We start from the raw sequence: 24047 nt of genomic DNA, 5'->3' as shown, positions 1-24047 counted from the left end.
CGTCTCGAACAAAATCAGCACAATGGACAGCTCTACCTGATCAATGAACGACAACGCTGTTTGTTCACGGAACACAACATTTAAAGGGTTAGTTCACCCAAAAATGAAAATTCTGTCAGTATTTACTCACCCTCATGTTGTTCCAACCCCGTAAGACCTTCGTTCATCTTCGGAACACAAATTAAGATATTTAAGATATTAAGATCGCTCCTGCATACAGTCCATAGGCTTCTTGAGGGACTGGCTCTTGCTGTTACCCATAAATGATAACATTAACTTGGATTTTGTGTTTTCTCTTTTCTTTATTCCACTTGTGTAGAACTCACAATGTACACATAAGTGTGTGTGCGTGGTCAAACTGTAAATACAAACAATTCACATTTAGTATCCAGTAATGTTTCACTTCTCCAAATAAGTTTCTACAACATAACATCAGCTTAGATGATAAACATTAAAGTATATATATTTATAAATCAAAGATATTCCCTACGATGCAAATATCACACGTGGTAGACTATGTAGCGTATTAAACATTATCAAATGTGAATAATAAACTATCAATATAGATTTCTAAACAGTCGCTGTATTACAAACACCTATTAAACTTTGTAAATGCTACACATATTGCATATATATTTAAAATAGGCAATTTAAACTAAAATGTCTATCCCAACATAATAAACAAACTAATAGCATTAGGCGTTTAGGCGCTAATCACAAATAACGATCTACATAGTGCTTTTATCAATATACTTAATAACAACAACATGACTTACCACGCTGGGAATATATATTTTAGATTAAGGTCTTAGTTGTAATTGTTGTAGAATATTAGAAAGTCTGCAAATGAGCATCAACATTGTTTTCTCACTCAGTTCGGTTCAGTTCCGTTTTTTTTTTTTTTTTACGCGATCACATGGGCCCACAGAATCAACGTCCTTAAAGGGGCAGCACCCTACACTTGCTGTCCCCGAAAAGTCATTAACGACATCGTTAAAATAGTCCAAGTGACTACAGGGGCTCAATCTTAAGTTTATCAAACGACGAGAACACTTTTGTACGCAAAAAAAACAACAAAAATAACGACTTTATTTCAACTATGCGTTTATTTCTCCCTCTGCGCGAGTCAGGTTACTAGTTTAATAGCGTAAGCTTCTGTTATTGTACGTCACACGCATCACACACACATGACCAGCGTCGGCCAATAGTGAGCCTATGTGTGACGTAGCTCTACGCAATCACACTACGTTAACTGACTTACAGGCTCATGGAGAAGGAAGTGAAAAGTCGTTATTTTTGTTGTTTTCATAGAAGTTGTTTCACCGTCACCTCGAATTACGCCACAGCACTTATATGATTGCACTGATTGGCAGCCCATTCTCACTCCCAAGGCGTCACCTAACTGACGCCTTGGGAAGCATTTGGACATGCTTCAATATCTGACGCTTTAGGCGCCCTTTAGCGTCAGTTAGATGACGCCCTAGGATCGCGTGTACCCTACCCCCACCTCACACCTAAACCTAACCGCGTCCTCTAACTGACGCTTTCCTTTAGCGTCAGTTAGATGACGCCGTAGGATCGCGTCATGTAAGTGACGCTAAAGGGCGCCTAAAACGTCAAATATTGAAGCATGGTCAAAGGTGACGCCTTGGGGTGAGAATGCGTTGTGATTGGCTATAGCTGGGAGCAGACAGTGTCAATCAATGTATTGGAGATTGAGAAAACCTTTTGGACCTTTTGGGCAACCTTTTATACTTTTAAACAGAATTCATTCAAAACGAAAAAAAAACAGACTGCTCTCTGCTTATGTGGGCTAATCCGTATCAGCAACTGATGCTTGTCAGATTTTCCTAACAAGCTACCTTTTTTTAAAATAAAAACGCAACCCGCAACCCGTGCTGTTTTAACGGGACTTTAGGAAAAAAAAAAAAAAAAACAAAGTCGCGTATTATAAACTGACTCGCGCCTCCCCTATCGCTCTTTGGCGCCCCCCAGGGGAGACGCGCCTCACCTATTGAAAACCACTGCTCTAGATATACCTGAACACAAGACCCTCATTCAGTCTAAGAAACACTGACTCATAACCCCTAATATCCATTGATGAATTTGAAGCATTTCTGTCATTTATCCATTTTAAGCAGCTTTCAGTTTTTGCATCTGAAACGTCATTTTTTTCTCCTTTAACTCCTGTATGAACAAATAACATCAGAGCAACTTAAGAGCATTTACAACATAAGTCCAAATAATGTGTGTCTATTTTTACAAGGTTTTCAAGACGGCAATCATTCAAAAAAATTAAGCATGAAAAATTGAATAAAAAATTATAATGTAAAAGAGTAAGTGCTTCACATAAACAATAATAAAACTATATTTACACTTAAAGATGCGATTTGTAACGTTTCTTCTAAAATGAATACTTTTTTATTGCCTGTGTGTGAAGGGGTTGTAATCACAATTGTCGGGTTTTGCTATTACCTCTGAAGGCCAGTATATTCCTATTTCCACGTGAAGTCTCCGGCTCGGATTTTCTGCGAAATCCATCAGATGTGACGTGCATGCGCGCTCCCAAGCCTCTCTCCTTAATATACTGTCCGTGTAACGGCACTACAGTCTGATAACACCCAAAAACTCCTGCCTCCAGCACAAACTCCAAACAAATATAAAACACAAAACAAAACTGTAACTGCTGAAGCTCGTCAGGCCAAACGTGAATCAAAACGATTAGGACAAAAACACGGATCAACATCGGCAGAGCGTTTGAATTATGGAGAGACCTCCGCTATTTTTATTGTGATAAATTACACAATGAAAAAAGTTTTCTAAAGTTTTCTGATATGCTGAAATAATGGTAAACTGTAATGAAATAGCAAGATAAACTAAAACATATGAGACATGAAATGAATACAAAAGACTGTTCCAGAATAACAAAAAGGTGCTTTAGGATGCAACTTTTATTTTCTGTATTTTCTGTTTACATGAGTTTCCAGCACGTTGTGTGATGCTTTCTCCGGTGTGTTGAAAGTCGCAGTGTTGCCGTGTACCGTGAGTGATCGCTCTTGTGTTCGAGCACGAGCGCTCTTGTGAAAATTGGTTGCAATCTGAAACATCACCGATAGAGGCTGCTAAAAAATACATATATCACCTTTAAAGTTCAGTATGACATTATTCAGCCCGATCTCATGAAAGTTCGTATCTATGGCACGAATGTCATTTCTCGTGGCATTTATACGCCAAAAACAGTTTTTGCGTGTAAATGGCACGCGATTTTTGCGTACATATGATACGCACTTTTTTGCGTATAATATGCACAAACTGCCCACCCCCCTCCCCCCTAAACCTAACCCAGGGTTTTTTAGTGCGTACCATATACACGAAAAAAAACATTTTTGGCGTATAAATGCCACGAGAAATGACACTGTGTTGGATTATTTATGCAATATTCTGTAAAAGTGTAACAATAATCAAGACACAGAGTATAACATGTTGAATTATACTAAACAGTGAGATTGTCTCTTAAAAATAAAAAAAAAACAATCTCATCAGCATCAGTGTAAACAGGAGACTATAACATCAACTTCATAATGAATGAAAGCATGCTTCTGTATTTATGCCAAATCAAACAAAAGTCTTCACTTATTAGTTTCACATCTCAAAAGCACACATGAGTTGACTTCAAACTCTGTTAATGTGTCTATTGTTACAGTGACTATCAATCATCACTCAGTGTCACATTTCAAAGGTTTGTTTGTTCTGTTCTCTTCCGCACCTGTGAGAAAAATGAAAGAATCACAGAAGTTAAGAAGAAAAAGAAACAGTCTTACGACTGCATATAACACTGATGCAGCATTGCAATTCAATTTACTGTATTATTAACATTGTTTATTAAATTAACTAATGAAGCAATATTAACAAAGATTTAATGGTGAGTGTTATCAATACAGACAAGGCATCTGCTGGATTAATTAAAACCAGTTGTTTAAAAAAAATTAGCTTTTCAGTAATTGTTCAATTTACTCTCTTAACTAACCAGGAGTGGCACTGTATAAATTAAAGAATATACATTTTTTTATTCTGATGTACATTTAATGAAAACATCCATTAATAATAGATTTATTCATTTGATCTTAAAGTGTCACTTTGATTTTATTGTGTTTCAAACAGTGAAGAATAAACTCAAAAGGCAAAAGTAATATATTATACAAAATATTTAAATACAATAATTGAGTCTGTGAAAACTAAACAAATCTTTCTTTTTAAATGCATGTTGTTATAGAATATACAGTATTTTATACATAGAATAAGATTAGCTCACTTTTTTAATTAAATATATTACAGGTATTATAGGTTAATATCTAAAGGTCAGTTAGTAAAACCAAGAAAATCTGACAGTAAAGTTAAATTAAAAAGAGAACAAGGTCATCTTTATCTTTATATTAATGTTGTTAATGTCGTAATAATGTCTGAATGACCAAGAGGAATGAATCAATCACACATCTTACAGTGTTTGTCCATCCTGAGCTGTATTTTAATTTCCTTGAACAAATACATATTTTAATAAATTTTGTAAAACTTTCATTTTCACTAGCAGACAAAAATATGAAGAACAGTCTGACCGACATGTAAAGCAGCCGATCACAGTCCTTCTTGTCTATAGTTGATATTATATGCTCAGATTCACAAATCTCAGCTTTGTTGTGAAAACTACCTTTGAAACTGTAGCAAAACATAATTTCATACTCAAAATCATTTCCTGTATCAATCTGGTATCTTGTAAACAGATGTACTGATAAACACACCTGTGTAAATCTACTATTAGAAGGTGAATAAACAGCCAATCACATTAGATCATACTGGATGGAGAAAGTGTTCTGACTAATAATAAATAAATAATCATATTAGACCAAACATCTTCATTATCTAATTTAAAACATTTGTCTTGTACCGATCTTAAACCATTCAGTGTGATGTGTGTACGCAGTAATATGCAGATGTACCATGTTGCTTTTAATTAATTATACAGCAAGTTTATTATTAATTATTTATTCTTCTTCTTTAAATGCCTAAGCTTATTTTATGTTTAGTTGTCAGAATGTGACCTCTCTATCTCAGGATCTGTCCAGGATATGATGCACTATTTCTTCAGTCTAAAGATAAACAGCTCAATCACTGCCGTCTGTAACGTTTCTGAATATGTTAAAAATATATTTAAATATTTAATACCTTCATTATTATAGATTAATGCGGGCACATCATACACAGGCACAACAAATGGTGCAATTGCTGCTGAGATCAAACTATAATATCTGCAGTTATGATGTTCAGTTTGAGTTTTCTACACACACACAGATGCAGATCACAGTTCAGTCTCTGCCCTTCTTCTGTTATTGTTTAACAATATTCACACTTCACTCAGGTTTACTTCCAAATCATTTGAACTGTGGGTGATACTTACGTCTACGTCTTTGAGGTTCAGAGTTTTTGTGGCGATAGTAAATAACACCAGCAGCTACAGCAGCAAACAGCAGAACACCAAGAACAATCGCTGCTACATCACCTATAGACAGATCTGATACTGTAATGATAAAGACAGACATTAGTGTGAGTGTGTCTGATCTATAACACACACTATAAACATCAGCACTATATAACCTGAGTGTAGATCTGATACTGTAATGATAAAGACAGACATTAGTGTGAGTGTGTCTGATCTATAACACACACTATAAACATCAGCACTATATAACCTGAGTGAAGATCTGATACTGTAATGATAAAGACAGACATTAGTGTGAGTGTGTCTGATCTATAACACACACTATAAACATCAGCACTATATAACCTGAGTGTAGATCTGATACTGTAATGATAAAGACAGACATTAGTGTGAGTGTGTCTGATCTATAACACACACTATAAACATCAGCACTATATAACCTGAGTGAAGATCTGATACTGTAATGATAAAGACAGACATTAGTGTGAGTGTGTCTGATCTAGAACACACACTATAAACATCAGCACTATATAACCTGAGTGTAGATCTGATACTGTAATGATAAAGACAGACATTAGTGTGAGTGTGTCTGATCTATAACACACACTATAAACATCAGCACTATATAACCTGAGTGAAGATCTGATACTGTAATGATAAAGACAGACATTAGTGTGAGTGTGTCTGATCTATAACACACACTATAAACATCAGCACTATATAACCTGAGTGAAGATCTGATACTGTAATGATAAAGACAGACATTAGTGTGAGTGTGTCTGATCTATAACACACACTATAAACATCAGCACTATATAACCTGAGTGTAGATCTGATACTGTAATGATAAAGACAGACATTAGTGTGAGTGTGTCTGATCTATAACACACACTATAAACATCAGCACTATATAACCTGAGTGAAGATCTGATACTGTAATGATAAAGACAGACATTAGTGTGAATGTGTCTGATCTATAACTGCAATTATGTCAATGAAAAGCAAATGGTGATAACAGAAAAAGCATCAACCACTTTAGTGAAACTACCCTATATTTATTAGTAATATAGTAAGCTGATTTAGAGAGTATCATAAAATGCCAACATAAAAAAAAACACTGAAGCTCTTCTATTACATTCTATTCTCACTGAAATATTCAATACTGTTTCTTTAATGAAAAAATATTGGAAACACAAATTTAAGGATCCATGAGACAATGTGAAATAACGTAAATGAATGTACAAACTTCTAATTTGTTGCGAACAATGTCTTTTTTAACATGCTTTGTTTGTCAGATGTCCTTCATCAGTTAGATGTGTATATAGTATACTGAAAGATCTGATCTACTCACCACTGACAGTAACACTGATGGTCCTCTGAACGGTGTGTGAGCTGCTGATCATGTGTAGATGATAATCTCCAGAGTCTGTGATGCTGGAGCCACGGATAGTGAGAGATCCCGATTTTTCACTTAGCTGCAGTCTGCCTTTGAATTTCCCCCCAGCACTGCTGTCATGTGTTAAGAACTGTTTGGTACCTTTATTGATTTCAGCAATGAGTTGGTCTTCAGACTTCCACAATATCAGATCATATCCCTGTATTTCAGTAACACCAGTGTATAAAATGATAGGTTCTTCCTTCTTCACTGATACTGTCATCATTTCACCTGTCAAAGCAACAAACACATATGAATAACACTTTTTTAATCACACAGTTACGTGTTGATCTACTACTGAAAATGTGCAAATTAAAGAACACAGCTCATTTCGATAATGACAACGCAATCTACCATGAGCCACATAAACTCGTATCGAGTTGAAAACAAGAGAGATCTAAAAACACAGCAGCAGAAAATTAAAAATATCATGGATCGGCAAACAATATGTTCGGATAACGTCTTTCTCTTTCATTCCAAATAAACAAACACTTCTCGCCTTCTCTCACAAGCTCTCTGTTCTCCACATCATCTCCTATCAGCAAATATTACAGCATGTCCAGCGCAAAACTAGTTAAAGCAGGGATGCCCAGTCCTGTTCTTTGAGATCTTCCTGCAACATTCAGCTCCAACCCTGATCAAACACTCCTGAAGCAGTTAATGAAGATCTTCAGGAGCAGGAGCACTTGATCATTACAGCGGCTACGTCTCCAGGAACAGGATTGGGCAGCCCTGAGTTAAGACAGGCTTTTTGGGCATCAAATAATAGCCAGTAATTTGAATGCCTCAAACTTTATAAATAACATTGCACGATTTATTTAAATACTCTCCTGCCACAGATTTTGCAACTGAAAAGAACTTCTACAACTGCATACAATAAGGTCAGCCGAAAATAATAACTGACCTACTAAAATTTTAAAATGAATGAATTAAGAATTATGTCATGTGACTATTTAATATGAGTGAACCGCATCAGCAAAATCGGCAAAAGTGTGTATGAGAGCTTGCTTAAGATGTTTCCTGTCACGAGTGAAGAAATGTATAGTGATTATGATTTAGAATGCACGTAAAAGTACCAATTAGTGTAAAGTCTTCAGTCTTCTACAGAAAAAAAATATTAAAATAATTGCAGAAGGCCAGCGGATGATCCATGTTGTAAATATTGAGACTCACATCTGACTATGAAGCTTGTTCCTGCCACGGAATAAAAAATATACAGAAAGAAAGAAAAAGATCATTTATATTATTTGACTGACGTTTTTTTCTGGCAATTGTGAGTTCCTGTGTCACAATTTATGTATTTTTTTCGTGTCACAAACAAGCCATAGATTACTGTAACTGTCACTTTTTGCCACCAGATAGGCTCCGCCCACAAAACACGCCTCTGTTTACAAACACCACAATATTACAATATAAGAACAGTATTAAAATTATCTGAGCCATTTTTTACATTACAAATCATAATCATTTTAATGTATTAATTCCAAGGATTGGCACCTAATAAACAATTGGAACTCTGTAACAGCACATACGTAAAGGTACGGTATGTAACTTTTTTAGCGCTCTAGCGGTTAACAGAAGAACATTGTAGCCGGTGTTCTGCCAAATTTCTACAGTCCTCCGCATGACATCAGATGATGACGTCAGAGGGCTAAATTAATTTATTGCTTGTTTTTCCCTTTCATTTTTATTTATTTTAATTATTTTTATATAGTTATTATAGCATTGTTTGTTAAATGTCTTGAGAGCATAATAGTTTCGTAAATTTGAAATTCAATGAAAGAAAATGACAAATAAAATAAATAAAAAGCTCCTGTTTCCTCTTTTTATTGTATTCCTAAAAATACAATGTTTTACATTTATATGATTGTGACTCAAACTGTGATTAGCGTTGCAGTTCGTATTATGGACCACAGAGTTATGGACGAGTCTAATTTTGTTGTAGCTATACTGTGTAAAATATGTACAGTATGTGCAATAGGCTGTTTTATGTGTAAATGTACTGCATGTGGAAAAAGTCTTATAGGAATTTCACTCTGCATGAAATCATGCAAATAAAGAGTACCTGAAATGAATACTCTGTGTCATTTCAATCATTTTTTCTTATGTATGATTGAGTTTTTATTAAAATGCATGTTACTTAATTTGGATTATGTTTTACTCATACGGTTGTACATGATCTTGCATTAAACAAAGTCATATTTTGTTGTAGATAGACATATGATGCAGAAAAATCTGAAAATGTAAGGGAATGCGTGAGCTAAAATAAATGGATGGCATCTCACTTCAAGAAAGGGAAACCTGTGTCCCAAAGATGAAGGATTCAATGAGTTTACTAATACAATACAATGAGTTTACTATACAATACAATGTAACATGTATTCTCTGTGCATTTCTATTTTAAAGCAATATAATCTCAATAATGTTATCTTATATCTTATAATCTTATAATTATACTGCCCTCCTCAGTTCCACTGTTTGTTAATTTGGTCGTTTGTTTTCAGCCCATTCTCACCCCCAAGGCATCACCCAACTGATGCCTTGGGAAGCATTTTGACCATGCTTCAATATCTGACGCTTTAAGCCTAGTTCACACTACATGATTTCAAAACATCGGGCTGAACTGTGCAGTTCACACTACATGACTTGCTCTCTGTGAAATCAGGAGTGTTCAAGTTGTTGAGCCGTTCACACCAAACGGCACATCATGATTGATCCGCAACTGGAGCTGACGCACTACAGGATTTGACAACAACTCTGTCACCCAACGATTCAATCTCATCTACAAGCGTTCGCAGGGATACGGCCCTGATCTTAATGTCCTCAACAGTAAAGTCTAGAATTAATAAAGAAAATGCATTATTCATTAATTCTCAGTTATGCACCCCCATTAATTGTTTTGTTTAAATTCTCTGTTTCAAACTAAATATGACAATTAAATCCTTGAACTGAATATCCTCTTACTTCACAATATAATATCACAACAAACAGAATTACAGTAAGATTTAATGTACATTTCCAATAACATTTTGCTCACTGTTTGAGGGCGTTTGCGATTTCTGTCCACCTTTTCTCTTTCTGGATGCGGTTGTGGTACATCTCATGTCCAACATCATAAAGGCATTCACGATCGTGTCACAGTTCGATTCAATTTTGATCTAAATCTTGAGTCCATTGCTTTCTTGACATGTTGCTGATCTTTCTGCAAACTCCTATTGGACGTGTTTGTTCGAAAATCGCGCATTTCGCGTATTTACCCGGTGACCTCAACCCATACCTTGCTCTGATTGGCTCTAGCTCATGACATCACTGAGATTGAGTCGCGCGACAGCTCTGGATATCTAGCATGCTGGATATTTTTCTGAGCTCGGCGACGTGTCTGTGAGCTGTCTGCGAGCTGTCTTTGATGCGTTGTTGGCTCTTTCATACTAACAGATTGGTGAGCGTTAATCGCCCGCGATTTGCACACGATAACACCCTGACTTGTTGGTGACTCAACGATTTGCAAATCGGGCTTAAATCGGGCTTAAAATCATGTAGTGTGAACTAGGCTTTAGGCGCCCTTTAGCGTCAGATAGATGGATCGCGTGTAACCCGACCCCCACCCCAGACCTAAACCTACCCGCGTCATCTTACTGACGCTTTTCCTTTAGCGTCAGTTAGATGACGCCGTAGGATCAAATATTGAAGCATGGTCAAAAGGTGACGCCTTGGGATGAGAATGCGTTGGTGTTTTCTATCAGGTACAAAGTTTCTCCTCCAGGGGCGCTTCATGACTCAAAAAGACTAATTACATTGAGCAACATTTAAATATGAGAATGATATTAGTCTTACTGGAGATCTTTGCACACCAAAAGAATAAACATTGTTAACATAGAACTGGTAGTACGTCTACACAGATGGAAATCTGCCACAGAAAATAATTAAATAAAACTACTTGCCCATCTTTAACATTTAAATAAATAATTTAGTGTGAACTTTAGTGTTACTTTGAGCATTAATTGTCCACTAGTGGTCACAGAATCTAACTAAATATGATAATTATAGAATCTGACAGAATACACATTTGTAGAAAGTTTGATCTACTCACCACTAATTTTAATACGTAATTTCCTTTGTAAGATCATACTGCTGGTGTCGATCTTCAATTCATATTCTCCAGACTGATCTGATTGGATGTTTGTGATGGTGAGATCTCTGTGTTTATTGTCCAGATCAATGTTTCTCCATCTCTTGTCATCAGGGCCGTTTAACCCATTAACTTGCTTGAGACCACGGCTGGTTCCGAAATTTCTTTCTTTACATTTACGGCATGATCTTACCAACAAATATTGACAAACAATGCGTCATTCGAAAGTTTAAAGTCTCACGCTTTAATATTTCTGATCGTAATGTCAGTGATAGCATCATTTTAATTTGTAGTGTTTGCAACAACACAACATTAAAGCGGAGAGTTCTAGCTTGTGTTTGTCAGTAAAGATAACAGATAAATGTAATCATGCAAACATCTGCGTAGAGTTCATAATAATTATCCAGAACACAAAATCAGTTCGACTCTTTAGTCCGAAAAGTGGTCATTTAGGATGAATATTGATTAATTTTTCTTTGCTTGCGTAAAATTTCTTCTCAGATAATTATAATTCTTGTACATTTTTCAATAAACGATGTAGTCTAAAATAGAGGTATTTTACTAATGCAACGCAATATTAACATGATAGCTAAAGTATTGCATACCCCGCCCCCTGCTTTATCTGTGCTGCTCTGATTGGTCAGTCATTGAAAACATTCTAACAGCGCCACCAGCTGTTGGGATGTCCAAACTTGCATAACCTAGAAAATTCACAGCACAGACAGCCAATGTAAAGTTTTGATAGAAGAAAAATATGGTCAACAAGAGATTAACAACAAGAGATCTCAACAAGAGATCAACAAGAGAATTACAGAGATTTTAAAAATAGTTTGTATTCCTCAATCAGCCTCATGCAGGCGTTCAAGCATACTAGTTTCTGTTTAGGAATCCTAAAAGGCTATTTTTATTCTCAACAAATATTAATTCTGTAATGTATGTGTCACTAGCATCACCAAACAGAACTAAGAAAATAATGACTGTATTAAAAAACAAAAAAAAAGTTTCCTGAACGTTGTCTGCCACTGACTAGAGATGTCTAAAATCAGTCAGAGCCAGTTAAACAGTTTATGAAGAACTTGCTTCTTAAATGTTAAAAATGTATGTCCTAAAAAGCATGCATGTGTGTATTATGAATACAACCTAGACATTATACATACAATTATACATTTCATATGACCTATGATGGCAATTGTGTGCCTGTTCCCTGATATGCAAGAATTATTTCCACTAACTTTATGGGATATTATAGTGTTCATCCATTGTGAATTCTATAATCTTGTTGGAAGTACTGGCTCATCCAAGTATTTTTCAGACTATTGCTGAATGAATACTGTGTATTTGAACATTTGATGTGCTGTTTTTCACATGCTATAGTAGGGATGTAGGTTTATTTGGACACAGCAGGGTCTGTCTTGTCCCCCTGTCTTGCGAAACTAATTGTCCCGCTCCAAAATCACTCCACTGATTAAGCCAATGTTGCTATACAGACTGATCTAGATACTCAATAGATCAGGCATGATAGTTATTTGATAAGAAGATGAGAAGTGAGAAGTGTGCTGCACTAACATTGCACTACATTCCCTATACATGCTGTCAGCTAATATATATATATATATATATTGCTAAATATTTTATTCAATCTTAATTGTTCAACATGTATAGAACTACTAAAAATCTGATTCAGAAGCAAATATGTAAATGCTTGCAGACTGGAGAAATAGAGATACATTGACAGATATATTGCTTAGTGAAGAGTTCTGCACTGGGGTAAATATGTACAGACTAAAGTCAGATGATTGGTATATTAATGGTGGTATATTACAGAATATGAGGCAGAGTAAAGAGACTTGAGAAGTAGAGAGAGAGATACTGGATGAGAGAGACAACAGGATGCACAGTTTCATAATGTAAAAGTGTCAACATATGAAGAGTAGATGACAAAAAAACAGTTTTAAAATGTGGGGGAAATGTTTGAGAAATAACTGACAACGGAAAAGCAAGAATGATGAACTAAATCACTGCCGACCTAAAGTCATGTTTGTAACCTTTACCACTTTACTGTCAACGCATCACTGTTTCAGACAAAGTTTAACTATTTAAATCTTTATAATTTACAGACACAACAATTATGCTTAGTTTTAAATAATTCCATATTGGTTTTCATCTCAAATTAATTACTAGTTGCCATTTTAGTATCACCAAGAGGCATTTTTCAATATTTTCTATTTATAAGAAGAAAAATGTTCCATGAACCTTATTTTTAGTGACTTTACAATCAAATTTCAATGATAACTTATTCAGACTTGTGGCTTTGAATTGATTGATTTTTGAGTTGATCAAAGCACAGTTTCATAGATTTATTTTTTAAATATATTTTATTTAAATAAATTGATCATTACTTTACAAAATATTTAAGCCTCTCTCACTTTTAGATTATAATAATATAACAGAATATTTTACTTGAATGACAAAGCCACATCTATCATCTTTCTAAAGAGTCCTCAGTTATGTGTGTAGTCCAGAGGGTTCATGAACTGTGAGTGGTTTAGTGTGTGTATGTCAGGTTTGGGTTTGAGCTCAACTAGTGGGGGCGACAGTTAACAGGTTAACTCTTGATCTCCAAACTTCCATTGTATCTGATCACCAGTAACACCAGTGTGTAGAGTGACATTATCTCCCTCAGCCACTGATACTGACTTCACTCCATCTGCATCAACAAAAAACACATCTGGAGAACACACGGAAATGGTTTATTCTTATGCCATTCTTAAGTCACTTTCATGCAATACATTTTTCATATACATGTACTATAGGGCAGAAATGCCTGGGAACCTGAGTATTTGCAACTGAAAATCTAAAGTTACATATGAAAAATAAGCAGAAGAATTTTGAAAGATTTTAAACAAAAATAAAAATGTGATTTAACAAGAAATATTTGTGAGTAATGAAATGTAATAAGCTACACTGTTAGTGTGACTTTGTACAAACAAGAGATTCCCAAACTTTTTTGTCAGCTGAAGCTCTTTGACCGAAAGTAATTTCTTGAAGTCCCCCTGGGACGTTAATATTTCAATAAATTAACAACCCATTTGCATGGAAATGGTTCTCTGTTGTCAGATCATTTCCCCATGGCGTGCAGGTAAAAAAACAAACATTATATATATAAAATTTGTTTTATTTTAAGTGCTTTTGTTCTTATTTTAAGATTATTTATTTTAATTTAACATTTTTATATATGTGGTCGGGGTCCATTGTCAGAAAGCCGGCTCACCATTATCCGACATTAGTCACGTGAGCATCACGACACATGCGTGTGACGCTGACGCAGGGACTGGCCAATAGGGAGCCGGCATTCTTACGTAGAACCTGGACGTATAAGCACTGTTTACATTATGTCAGCAGTGTAGGAGAATGACATGGAAGAGAAGATATTGTTGAATAAAGTCATTATTTTTGGGTCACAAAAAGGTTCTCATCGCTTCATAGCATTAAAGGGATACTCCACTTTTTTTTGGAAATAGGCTCATTTTGAGTTTTACCGTTCTCGAATCCATTCAGCTGATTTTCTGATATTTACAAGAATATTGACTCTGCGCACGAGAAAAATGCTAACTTCCGCTTTGAGGGCGAATGTTGGGTACTTCGGTTCCGGTTGCCGTTGTTTACATCCTACATCAGTGGACCGGCTATCTAAAGCTTAGCTATCTAAATATATTTGTCTAAAACTATGTTCATTTGTTCATTGTCAAGTCAACCAACACAGTTTTCACTCATATTTGGGTGGAGCCAGGCGCTGCTGCATTGTGAAAAGTAAACGATATTTCACATTTTGTCACCGCACCCAAGCAGTCGCTTTTACAGAGTGGAGCGTTGCGTATCCATGACAACTAGAAGGAAGTTTTTAGGCTACTAATTATTTATTATATTATACCCTTTAACCAGGAGAAGCCCCTGGGTTTAGAACCTATTTTGAAAGGGAGACCTGTTTAGAAATATGTGTGAACAGCCTAATATGTGTTAAACAGCCTAACTTGATAACGAACGAACCAACGTCGGATACCTTTACTCCCTGTATGACATGTATAGTGGTTGTCAACACTGATCTATATGACATTCTATATAGATAGTGGTTGTCAACAACATAGCCTCTGAACATCATAAACAAAACAATGGCCAACACAAACTGTTCTGGAAAATGCACTTTCTAACGCATGATTTCGACTTTTATAATGTATAGAGAGAACAGTTACCAAATCGCATAGCTTGAGCACGTAGCATGGCAACATTAATGTCAGAGTGATTCCACGTGTACCGCGTATGTACACGCCGTCAAATGTCCGAGCGAAACAAAACAAAATGTAGATCTACATCTGGGGAGCGATATTTATTTTTTCCTAGGATGGTAGGAGTGACTGGTAGGTTGGGGTTGAGGTAGGTCATATGCTATATATATACAGTATATACACTGTGTATATATGTGTATATATATATATATATATATATATACAATAATAACGTTAAGTCAACGGTATTCATAAACACGCTGAAAAGAGATGCGTGTTGATAGCATGCCAAAAATACGTGATACGTGTCATACATATGCAATTTCATGAGATCAGTCTGAGCATGGATGTTGTTGTGACTTAACGTTCCCTTCAAAATGATGCAAATACTGAGAAATGTAATATTTAAACCCCTTCTCTCTTGCTCTGGGGAGCTGGAGGAAAATCATTAGCCAGTCGATGAACATAATCGACTGTAATATTCGGCAAATGTTCAAGACATCTGGAGAAACATACATCCTCTACGTCGTCCATCAGGCTACCGGTAACTAGACACCCCATATCGGTTTCGCAGCCGGAACTAGCATATGCTAACGTGCACATAGTCCATTAGTTAACAGACAGTTTCTGGTCTCATTGACTTCAATAGTAGCTATATTTTTTTCCTACTATGGAAGTCAATGAGACCAGAAACTGTCTGCTTACTGATATTCTTCTAAATATCAGAAAATCGTCTATATGGATTCAAAAACAGTAAAACTCAACTGTTTAATTCTGGGGGAGTGGTAAAATGAGCCTATTTCCCAAAAAAGTGGGTGGAGTATCCCTTTAAGGTTGAACAACTGCAGTTACAAGGTTTACCAATGTCTTTACCTTTCTGGGCTTTGAGTTACTCACCGCGGACAGTGACAGTGAATCTGTAATTGTTCTCATTCATGCTGTCCTTAATCTTTAGTTCATATTCTCCAGAGTCTGTGTTTCGGATGTTTGTGATGGTCAGAGATCCAGTCTGATGATCCAGCTTCAGTCTGCCTCTGAATCTCTCTTCATTATTCCCAGGAACTAAGATTTTATTGACTTCTCTATCAATCTGTGCTAAGACATTACTTTCACCTTCAATCCTCCACTGCAGCTCGTCTCCCTTTGTAAAATCAGAGTTTAGAGTGAGAGAATCTCCCACCATCACGGACACGGACTTCACTTCATCGACACCAAACACTCCTGAGGAACAAACAGAAACCGTTTCTAAACAGAGAGTAAAACTGCTGGCAAGATTTACAGATGTACTTCTAAAACATGTATTTAACTGTAACAGATGCTAGAACATTTACTAAACAATATACAGGATGAAAAAGAAAGATTCAGGCAATTAGATTTCCTGACACTAATTTAAAGTGTAGCAAATGCTACTGTGAATTACAGATGTTGCATTTTTGTGTTTTTTAATTAAACCTGTCACGACTTGTAAACTGTCAAAAGTAACTTCCTGTCGACGCTGATAACCTCGAGGGCAAGTGCGCTGACATGTAGTCCCCTCTCTCTCTCTCTCTCACCCACCTCACAAAAACAAAAAACTCCAACCATAAATCAAAAAAAAAAAAAAGGTAAGTTACTGTAACAGGAAGTTCACACGCAAACACAAGCATTGCACAGATAAACAAACCTGAGTTCTAATGAGATTTACAGTATAGTACAGTACCTGAAATCATGGTAATTTCACACGCATAATAAATAAATGCAATTATGTATCATATACTGTAATTTTATTTAAATTAACCTGACCAGATATAACATGCTACTGACACAAAGATAAAAACAACAGCGCAGTGTACATTCCTGACTACACAATATTTGATTATTTTACACTAATTTGTTATTTTGAATTAAATATCTCCTCTAGACCGTATAGGTAAGATCTTACAGATTTATTAACTGCTCCTTATAAAATGCCAAATGTACAAAAATATACAAAGCCAAAAAATGAGAGTTCAAACACAACATTAGATGGCTGCGCGACCCTGACGTAATTTTGTAATTTATTAAAAATGTATTTTGTGGGAAATGCTCATGAACATCCCCTCATGTGGTATTTTCCACTGGGCAGCTAGAATATTTTGATGCACATGGGCCCTAGGATGAGAATGCGTTGGTGTCACTGAGATGAGAAAACGTTTGACCTTTTCAAAATGGCGGAGAGTCGTGAATGGTAAAAATATGTACTATTCATGATCTAGAAAATATAGCATATTATTTACCGTTTGAGTTTTGATAAATCATTTTCTTGCTGTAGCAGATTTATTTATTTATTAGAAAAAAGGGACAGTGTACATTAATTAACATTCTTAAATGTAAATATCCAAATTAGCCCGAAGGCTAGTTTTCATTGGTAGTCCCTTTGCCAGATGTTATTAGGCTCTAAACTTTAGGCTCTATCAGATGATTTAATAGTTTTAGCTAAATAACAGGTCTGGATCTCCATCTGTTTACCATATTACAACAACTAAAGCACTTGAACACTAGTAAATACCAGTTCACAACCACAAGTGGAAATATCATATTTTCCATAGCACGTGAACGCACCAGTAGACAGCAATTTCAGAATGAGATGCTCAAAAGTACAGTAATAAATATTTATTTTCTAAGAATTTGCTAGTATTTCTAGGACTTTATTTTCTTACACACATGTACATTTCAGGGTGCTAAGCCCTACTTTAGTTTTTTTTAAGGAACTTGTTACCTTGGGCACTGTCCTTACATCCAGTAACTCCTTAACGCCCTCAAAACTGTCTCTCTGAGTCATTTCTACGGTAATCCTCAATGGTTTTATGTTCTTCCAATTATACAATAATAATTAAAAAAAAACCTTGACCAAAAATCTTTCGAATGAAACAAGGCGTGGCCGGGTGGCATACCAACTCTGAAGAAATAGACACTTCAAACAAACCCTCACCTGTTACCAGAGCAGGTTCGTAACAGCCATAAAAATTCTCGTTTGATGGTAATCACGTGTTATCTATTTCCGGTTTTGACCTAGTTCCACTGAAAGTTGTAAAGCAATAAACAATAAACAAAAAAATGTTTAAACTGTTATTTATATTTATAGTCTATACAGTTCACGAACACACTAAAGAGTAATGTGCTGTATTTGTGTCTTCTGTTCTCTCGCGCTATGACTGACAACAATCACCTCACAAAACCTGCATAGACCAAAACAGCGAATGATTGTTAAATTCCACTATAAGCACACTGATTCTTTTATCGGTTTTCACGTAAAATAGTAGGATATTGCAGGGCGTCAGCAGTCAGCACCCTCTAGTTTTCACTATCAAACAAACACACCACTTCTACTAAAATGACACTTTTAATGGCTTGTAATGGTGCTGACATGATTCCTGGCATATGAATAAACGTTTTTTGAATAACGATAATAATTATTAAGAATGGTAAGAAACGCTGGTTCAGAAATGCACACAAACATTTTAAGTTAAGAGCACGCGCGTTTTGAAAACCGAAAGTGTCGCATTAGTGAACGTGACTCACCATGGACAAGTAATACAAGCCCCAAAACAAGAGACAGGTTCCTCATAATGTCACTTCTGACCGCATCCAAACTGAATGACAGCAGTCCAGGATAGCCTACTGATGATGATGATGATGATGATGATGATGGGCTCTAATCGAACTAAGTCACGTGATTTCTGCGAAGGTAGCGGATGTGATACGTCATCCCAAAGTGAACCTTGAGGTGTTCATTAAGGTTGAACATTTTCACACAGAGAGAGAGACAGGGTATTTTATTCTTGATATTTATAATCTTCTTATTAATCTTGTCAGTATCATGTATACATGATACTGACAAGATTAATAAGAAGATTATAAATATCTGCCTAATAACTGGAACTGTCAACCGAATCAAGACAAGTGCTGCTGTAATCAGTAGATGCAGTACAAGTCAGTACAACTTCTTTATGTAGAAATCCGTTTAAAACACTTGTCTGGATCTGCATAACCTATTATTAGCACATATTACTCATGAGCATAACCTATTATTAGCACATATTTCCCATGAGCATATCCTTAGCAAATTTTACTCATGAGCATTCAACAAAATGAACTGTCTGATCAGGTTTTGGTCAAAATTTACATTGTGGAGAAAAAGGTTTTGCTACATCATCGTGAGGTCAACTTCAGTCTATAGGCTTGTTTGAGATGAGCAAATTCTGCGCAGAATCGATCACCGGTGATCAGCGCGAGATGCATGCCGGTTAGAAATGTGTCCGAGAACGGTCCGCCTGGCTCTGATGTCATGCCGACGTATGTCAAAAAACTCTCGCGAGCGCAAGGCGGAAGGGTCGGATTCTGCAGTCGCGCGCAGTTGCTCTCCACCGACTGCGCTGATCAAAAGCATGATGGGAAACGACTTGCTGACGACACAGCTTAATGCTCATTGGTTTAAACAACAGTGATGAAGGTAAATTCCATATTCATTAAGCTAAATTCTCCAAATCAAGGCCATGTTTTATTTATTTATTGTTTTCAAATTGAAACTGATCTAATTGTGAATCTCTTAAACGGGTTAAAAATAAGAAAGCTATAGTCAGTAACTCAAATATACTAGGCCTACTCTAAAATGTTCAAGTGAAAAATAGCTCTCATTTTATAGATGATGAAGTTTGTAAGTCTGTCTATTTAAGCTAAGCTTATTTTGATTGATTTATTTATTTTATTATTAATTTTATTCTGATGTTTATGTATTTGTCGCTGTATAATAGGCCTATTTGTTTCACGAATTGTGGTGTTTGTAGGTAGGCTATGTTTGTAACTTGCATTCTAATAAAAAAGTAAAATAAATAAAAATAAAAGAACACCAGACGAATTGTTCTCTTTTAAAATGTTTGATTTTAAAACTGATATCATGTTTTATGTGTATACATAGGCTATGGGTGAATAAACTATCTGACAGTGCCATATGGGTTATATTTCATTTTTGTTAAAACAATAGGCTATATAAAAACACGTCTGTATTAAAGAAAAAAAAAGATTGATAAACCATAGGCTATTTGGAATGTAATTAAATAACAAGTAGTTTGGGTTTTATTTACATTTTATTTATTTTTATATAAAAGCAACAGAACTCACATCCAGTTTATTAGCAACACGTGCACGAGCGTGAATCCCGTTAATCCCGCGATATCCGCCTTTGATCTCACAGGTGTCTGATTCACTGCGAGAACCCTAGATCTGTCCGGCTTGATTGCGCTTTTTTCACTCCTCCCCTCACTGCAGCCGCCTACTCTCGACTACATTGCAGGCGAGGCGAGGCGCATCTCAAACAAGCCTTATTACAATCAGACATTTTCATTTCAGGACACTAGGAGGCGAAGATGTGCAATATATAGCCCAAATTCATATGCGAAATGATGGCTTGATATCACAAGTCGACTGCAGTTTCCTTGTAATCACATATCTACATCAAAGTAAATGAAAAATGTGATAAACAAACTCTCTGTACTTTAAAATCTCTGTAAATACACATTTACATTCAATTGTGCACTGAAAAATGTGGTTTAAATACCCAAAAACTTACTGTCTGCAGGATGTGGTCTGCTGAAACTTTTTTTTTGTTTTTTTTTTTTTGCCTGCAGAATATTTTAATAATAAGAGATTATATGATGATTGAAACATAAGTCACATTAAACCAGTTATAATGTCACTGGTCAACTGGAACATGAAGTTAACAAAAATATATAGTCGTCCTAAAGGGATAGTTCACTTTGAAATTAATTTTTGATTTGTTTTAGCTTACCTCAAGGGCATCCAAGTCGTTGTTGCCAGAGTATTTTCAATTTTGATATTTTTAGGTCAAACCATTCACGTCTATCAGTCATATAATGGAGGTCTATGGTCACCACCTCAAAGAGCATGCACAGAGAAGTCCAAATTAAACATGATTTAATGACTCGTAAATGTATACACATTGATGGCCTAAGACACGAAACGAGCGGTTTGTGTGAAAAAACAAACAGTATATATCGTTTTTACCTCTTCATAGTCACGTCTTGTGATCTGAGCAGGGGCGTAATTTGCGGGTGGGACGGGTGGGACATGTCCCCACCACTTTTTGCCAGGGTCGATATTGTCCCCACCACTATTAAAAGCTCTCGCGGCACGGATCTAACAGTAGAAATAAATAAAACATCTCCAACTGACAGACCATTAATTTAGTTCGTTTGTAAAATAAAAGAAGCGATCTAGCCCTAAAATACGTTGTTTTTTAAATCAAGTGATCAAAGTGCTCTTTGCCGCTTGCGATCGGTAGCGGTGTATCTCGTGGCTCACGCACAATCTTCACATCTTCACAATCACATGCGCGCTTCAATCTGTTTCGGAGACTATTTGTTGCGGAGTGGAGCGCGAGCGGGCGGATCTTGACTTGGACAGAGCGCAAAGGGGCATTTTTTAAAAGGACTGAGCGTCGCCCTATTTCCCGCTCCAATTTCGCTCCGCTCACACCACGAATCTGACTCCATTTCTTTTCCCCGCCTGGCTAAAGAAGCTCGCATTGTGTTCAGCATCCCAAGCGAGTCTGCAAGGGCAGAGACGGTTTTCTCCGCAACCACCGCATGAGTCTGAAGCCTCAGACATTGTCCAAACTTGTGTTCTTGAAGGTGAACTCAAAAGAACTGTAGATAAGGAAAGCAATTCATTTTCTTTCTTTCTTTCTTTCTTTCTTTCTTTCTTTCTTTCTTTCTTTCTTTCTTTCTTTCTTTCTTTCTTTCTTTCTTTCTTTCTTTCTTTTTTTAAGTTTAATTTATATATAATTAGGCCCATTGATTCGTTTGATTTTACAGCATTTTTTTGTACAATTGATATTAGCATAATATAAAGCATAATTTTATTTTATTTGTGAGCGCTGTGCAAACGTTTAGTTATCAAAATGTTGGCCTAATAGTTAATTTAATTTTTTCAATTTACTTTTAAAATGTTTATGTAGGCCTTTATTTTTTTTTTTTACATTTTTGTTTATACACTTATTTTTTTATCTTTATTTATATTATTAGGCCCATTTATTCGTTTAATTGTACAGCAGTTTGTGTGTACAATATTGGAAATAAGCCAATTTAAATTTTAATCGTGTGTGTTCTGCAAAAAATCAGTTATCAAAATTCTGGCTTAATAGTTAATTTACTTTTAAAACTTTTATGGATATTTTTGTTTTTATAATTTTTATTCATATTATTAGGTCAATTTATTCGTTTAATTTTACTGGACTTTCTGTAGGCTATTCCACTGGACATGCTTTAAAGTCGGATTTATGTTTTTATTCACGTGTCACGTGATTCATTTATTTATACACATGTCCCACCCACTTTTTAAAACAAAGTTACGCCACTGGATCTGAGGGCTTGGATGCCCTTGAGGTAAGCTAAAAACATACCAAAAATTAATTTCAAAGTGAACTATCCCTTTAAAAAGAGAAGAACACAGAATTAATGTGTACATAAAGTGACATGAATCAAGTCAGTTCTTCATTGTACTTTTTTTCAGTGTTTTTTGAGAGGTTTGAAGGGTTTTTTTTAATGCTGTTGTTCCCAGACAACACAATATAAGAACATTAAGGGTCAGTTTGTGTGTGTCGAGACAGATACCGTCGCAGGATGTGGTCTACTGGAAACTCAAAGTCACAAAAAACACATATGAAATGAGAAGTGAAAATAACATGTGTAAGAGAAATTAATGTGTAAACTTAAATCAAGTCAGCTCTTCATTGCACTCTATTAAATGTATTTCGTGAGGATTGTAAATGAGCGCGAGGTTTTGTTAACGCTGTTGTTCCCTGTAGACACGGTCTGTGACCGCAGAGAAGAGAAGATGCAGAAATAACATCAAGAACTGAGACCATCTCACAACTGATCCGATCAGAGAACCGATTTCCAATTAAGATTATTTGCATTCAATGGCTACAGAATCGTTATCTTAAAACAACTCTAGACACGAGTCTGTTACCAGAATTAAAAGTGAACCAAAAGTGAGACAAGAAAAAAAAGGACAATAACACAATCACAAATAAAAGGTGTTTATTTTCCCTGCTGTCTGAGCGCTAGTGTGTGAAGGGCTTTTTCTTTTCTGTGGAATAAATCGTTTTTCTTCTGCAAGTTGAAACATGTTTCCACTGAATGCTACACACACTCTCAGCTCAGTTTCAGAGTTAAAGTGAAACCTGTTGCGGTCGAGTGTGTTTCAGGTTAGTTTAGAGGAAGACTGACCCAGATGAATGTGGTTTCTGTTGAGTGGACAAACGTCTCGCTCCTGTTTACTATTGCATGTGTGCGGTTGACTGATGGGTAAACAAGCGAAGGCATTATTATTTCCTTTAAGACCACGACTATTGAAAGTAGACTGAACCAAACAAGTGCACAACAGAAAAATGACATGCAGCACCTTTACACGTATGAGAGATGTGTGTCAGTGACGGTCTCAAACAAAAAAGTCCTCTAGACCTCTAGGTTACTGTAACACAAACTTGTCCTGCATCCTCAATAAACAAGCTATATTCATCTAAAATGCAGCTAGAGTTCTTAGATCAAGAAAATATATCATATAACAATTGTATCATCTCTACAGTGGTTGTCTATTAAGTTCCACATTAATTTTAAAGTTTTGTTGCTGACCTATAAAGCCCTAAATGGGTTTGCTCCTGTGTAT

General features: G+C 35.9%; 1 protein-coding gene across 1 annotated transcript in view; it reads right to left on the bottom strand.

Annotated features, from left to right (window-relative positions):
* Positions 1–2781: 2781 nt before the first annotated feature.
* LOC120475669 (uncharacterized) overlaps positions 2782–24047 on the bottom strand; it is a 37431-nt gene continuing 16165 nt past the window's right edge. The window contains exons 6-10 of the mRNA XM_089119126.1: positions 18882–19014; positions 16239–16562; positions 6846–7160; positions 5453–5572; positions 2782–3766 (exon numbers count right to left, since the gene is read on the bottom strand). Coding sequence (XP_088975252.1) covers positions 3717–3766; positions 5453–5572; positions 6846–7160; positions 16239–16562; positions 18882–19014 — 942 coding nt within the window. The 3' untranslated portion in view covers positions 2782–3716. The remainder of the gene's footprint in view (positions 3767–5452; positions 5573–6845; positions 7161–16238; positions 16563–18881; positions 19015–24047) is intronic.

The sequence above is a fragment of the Pimephales promelas genome, chromosome 2 (assembly GCF_988280905.1).
Source record: "Pimephales promelas chromosome 2, fPimPro1.hap1.1, whole genome shotgun sequence".
In the NCBI taxonomy this organism is placed as follows: Eukaryota; Metazoa; Chordata; class Actinopteri; order Cypriniformes; family Leuciscidae; genus Pimephales; species Pimephales promelas.
This window is presented reverse-complemented; position numbering and strand designations above follow the sequence as displayed.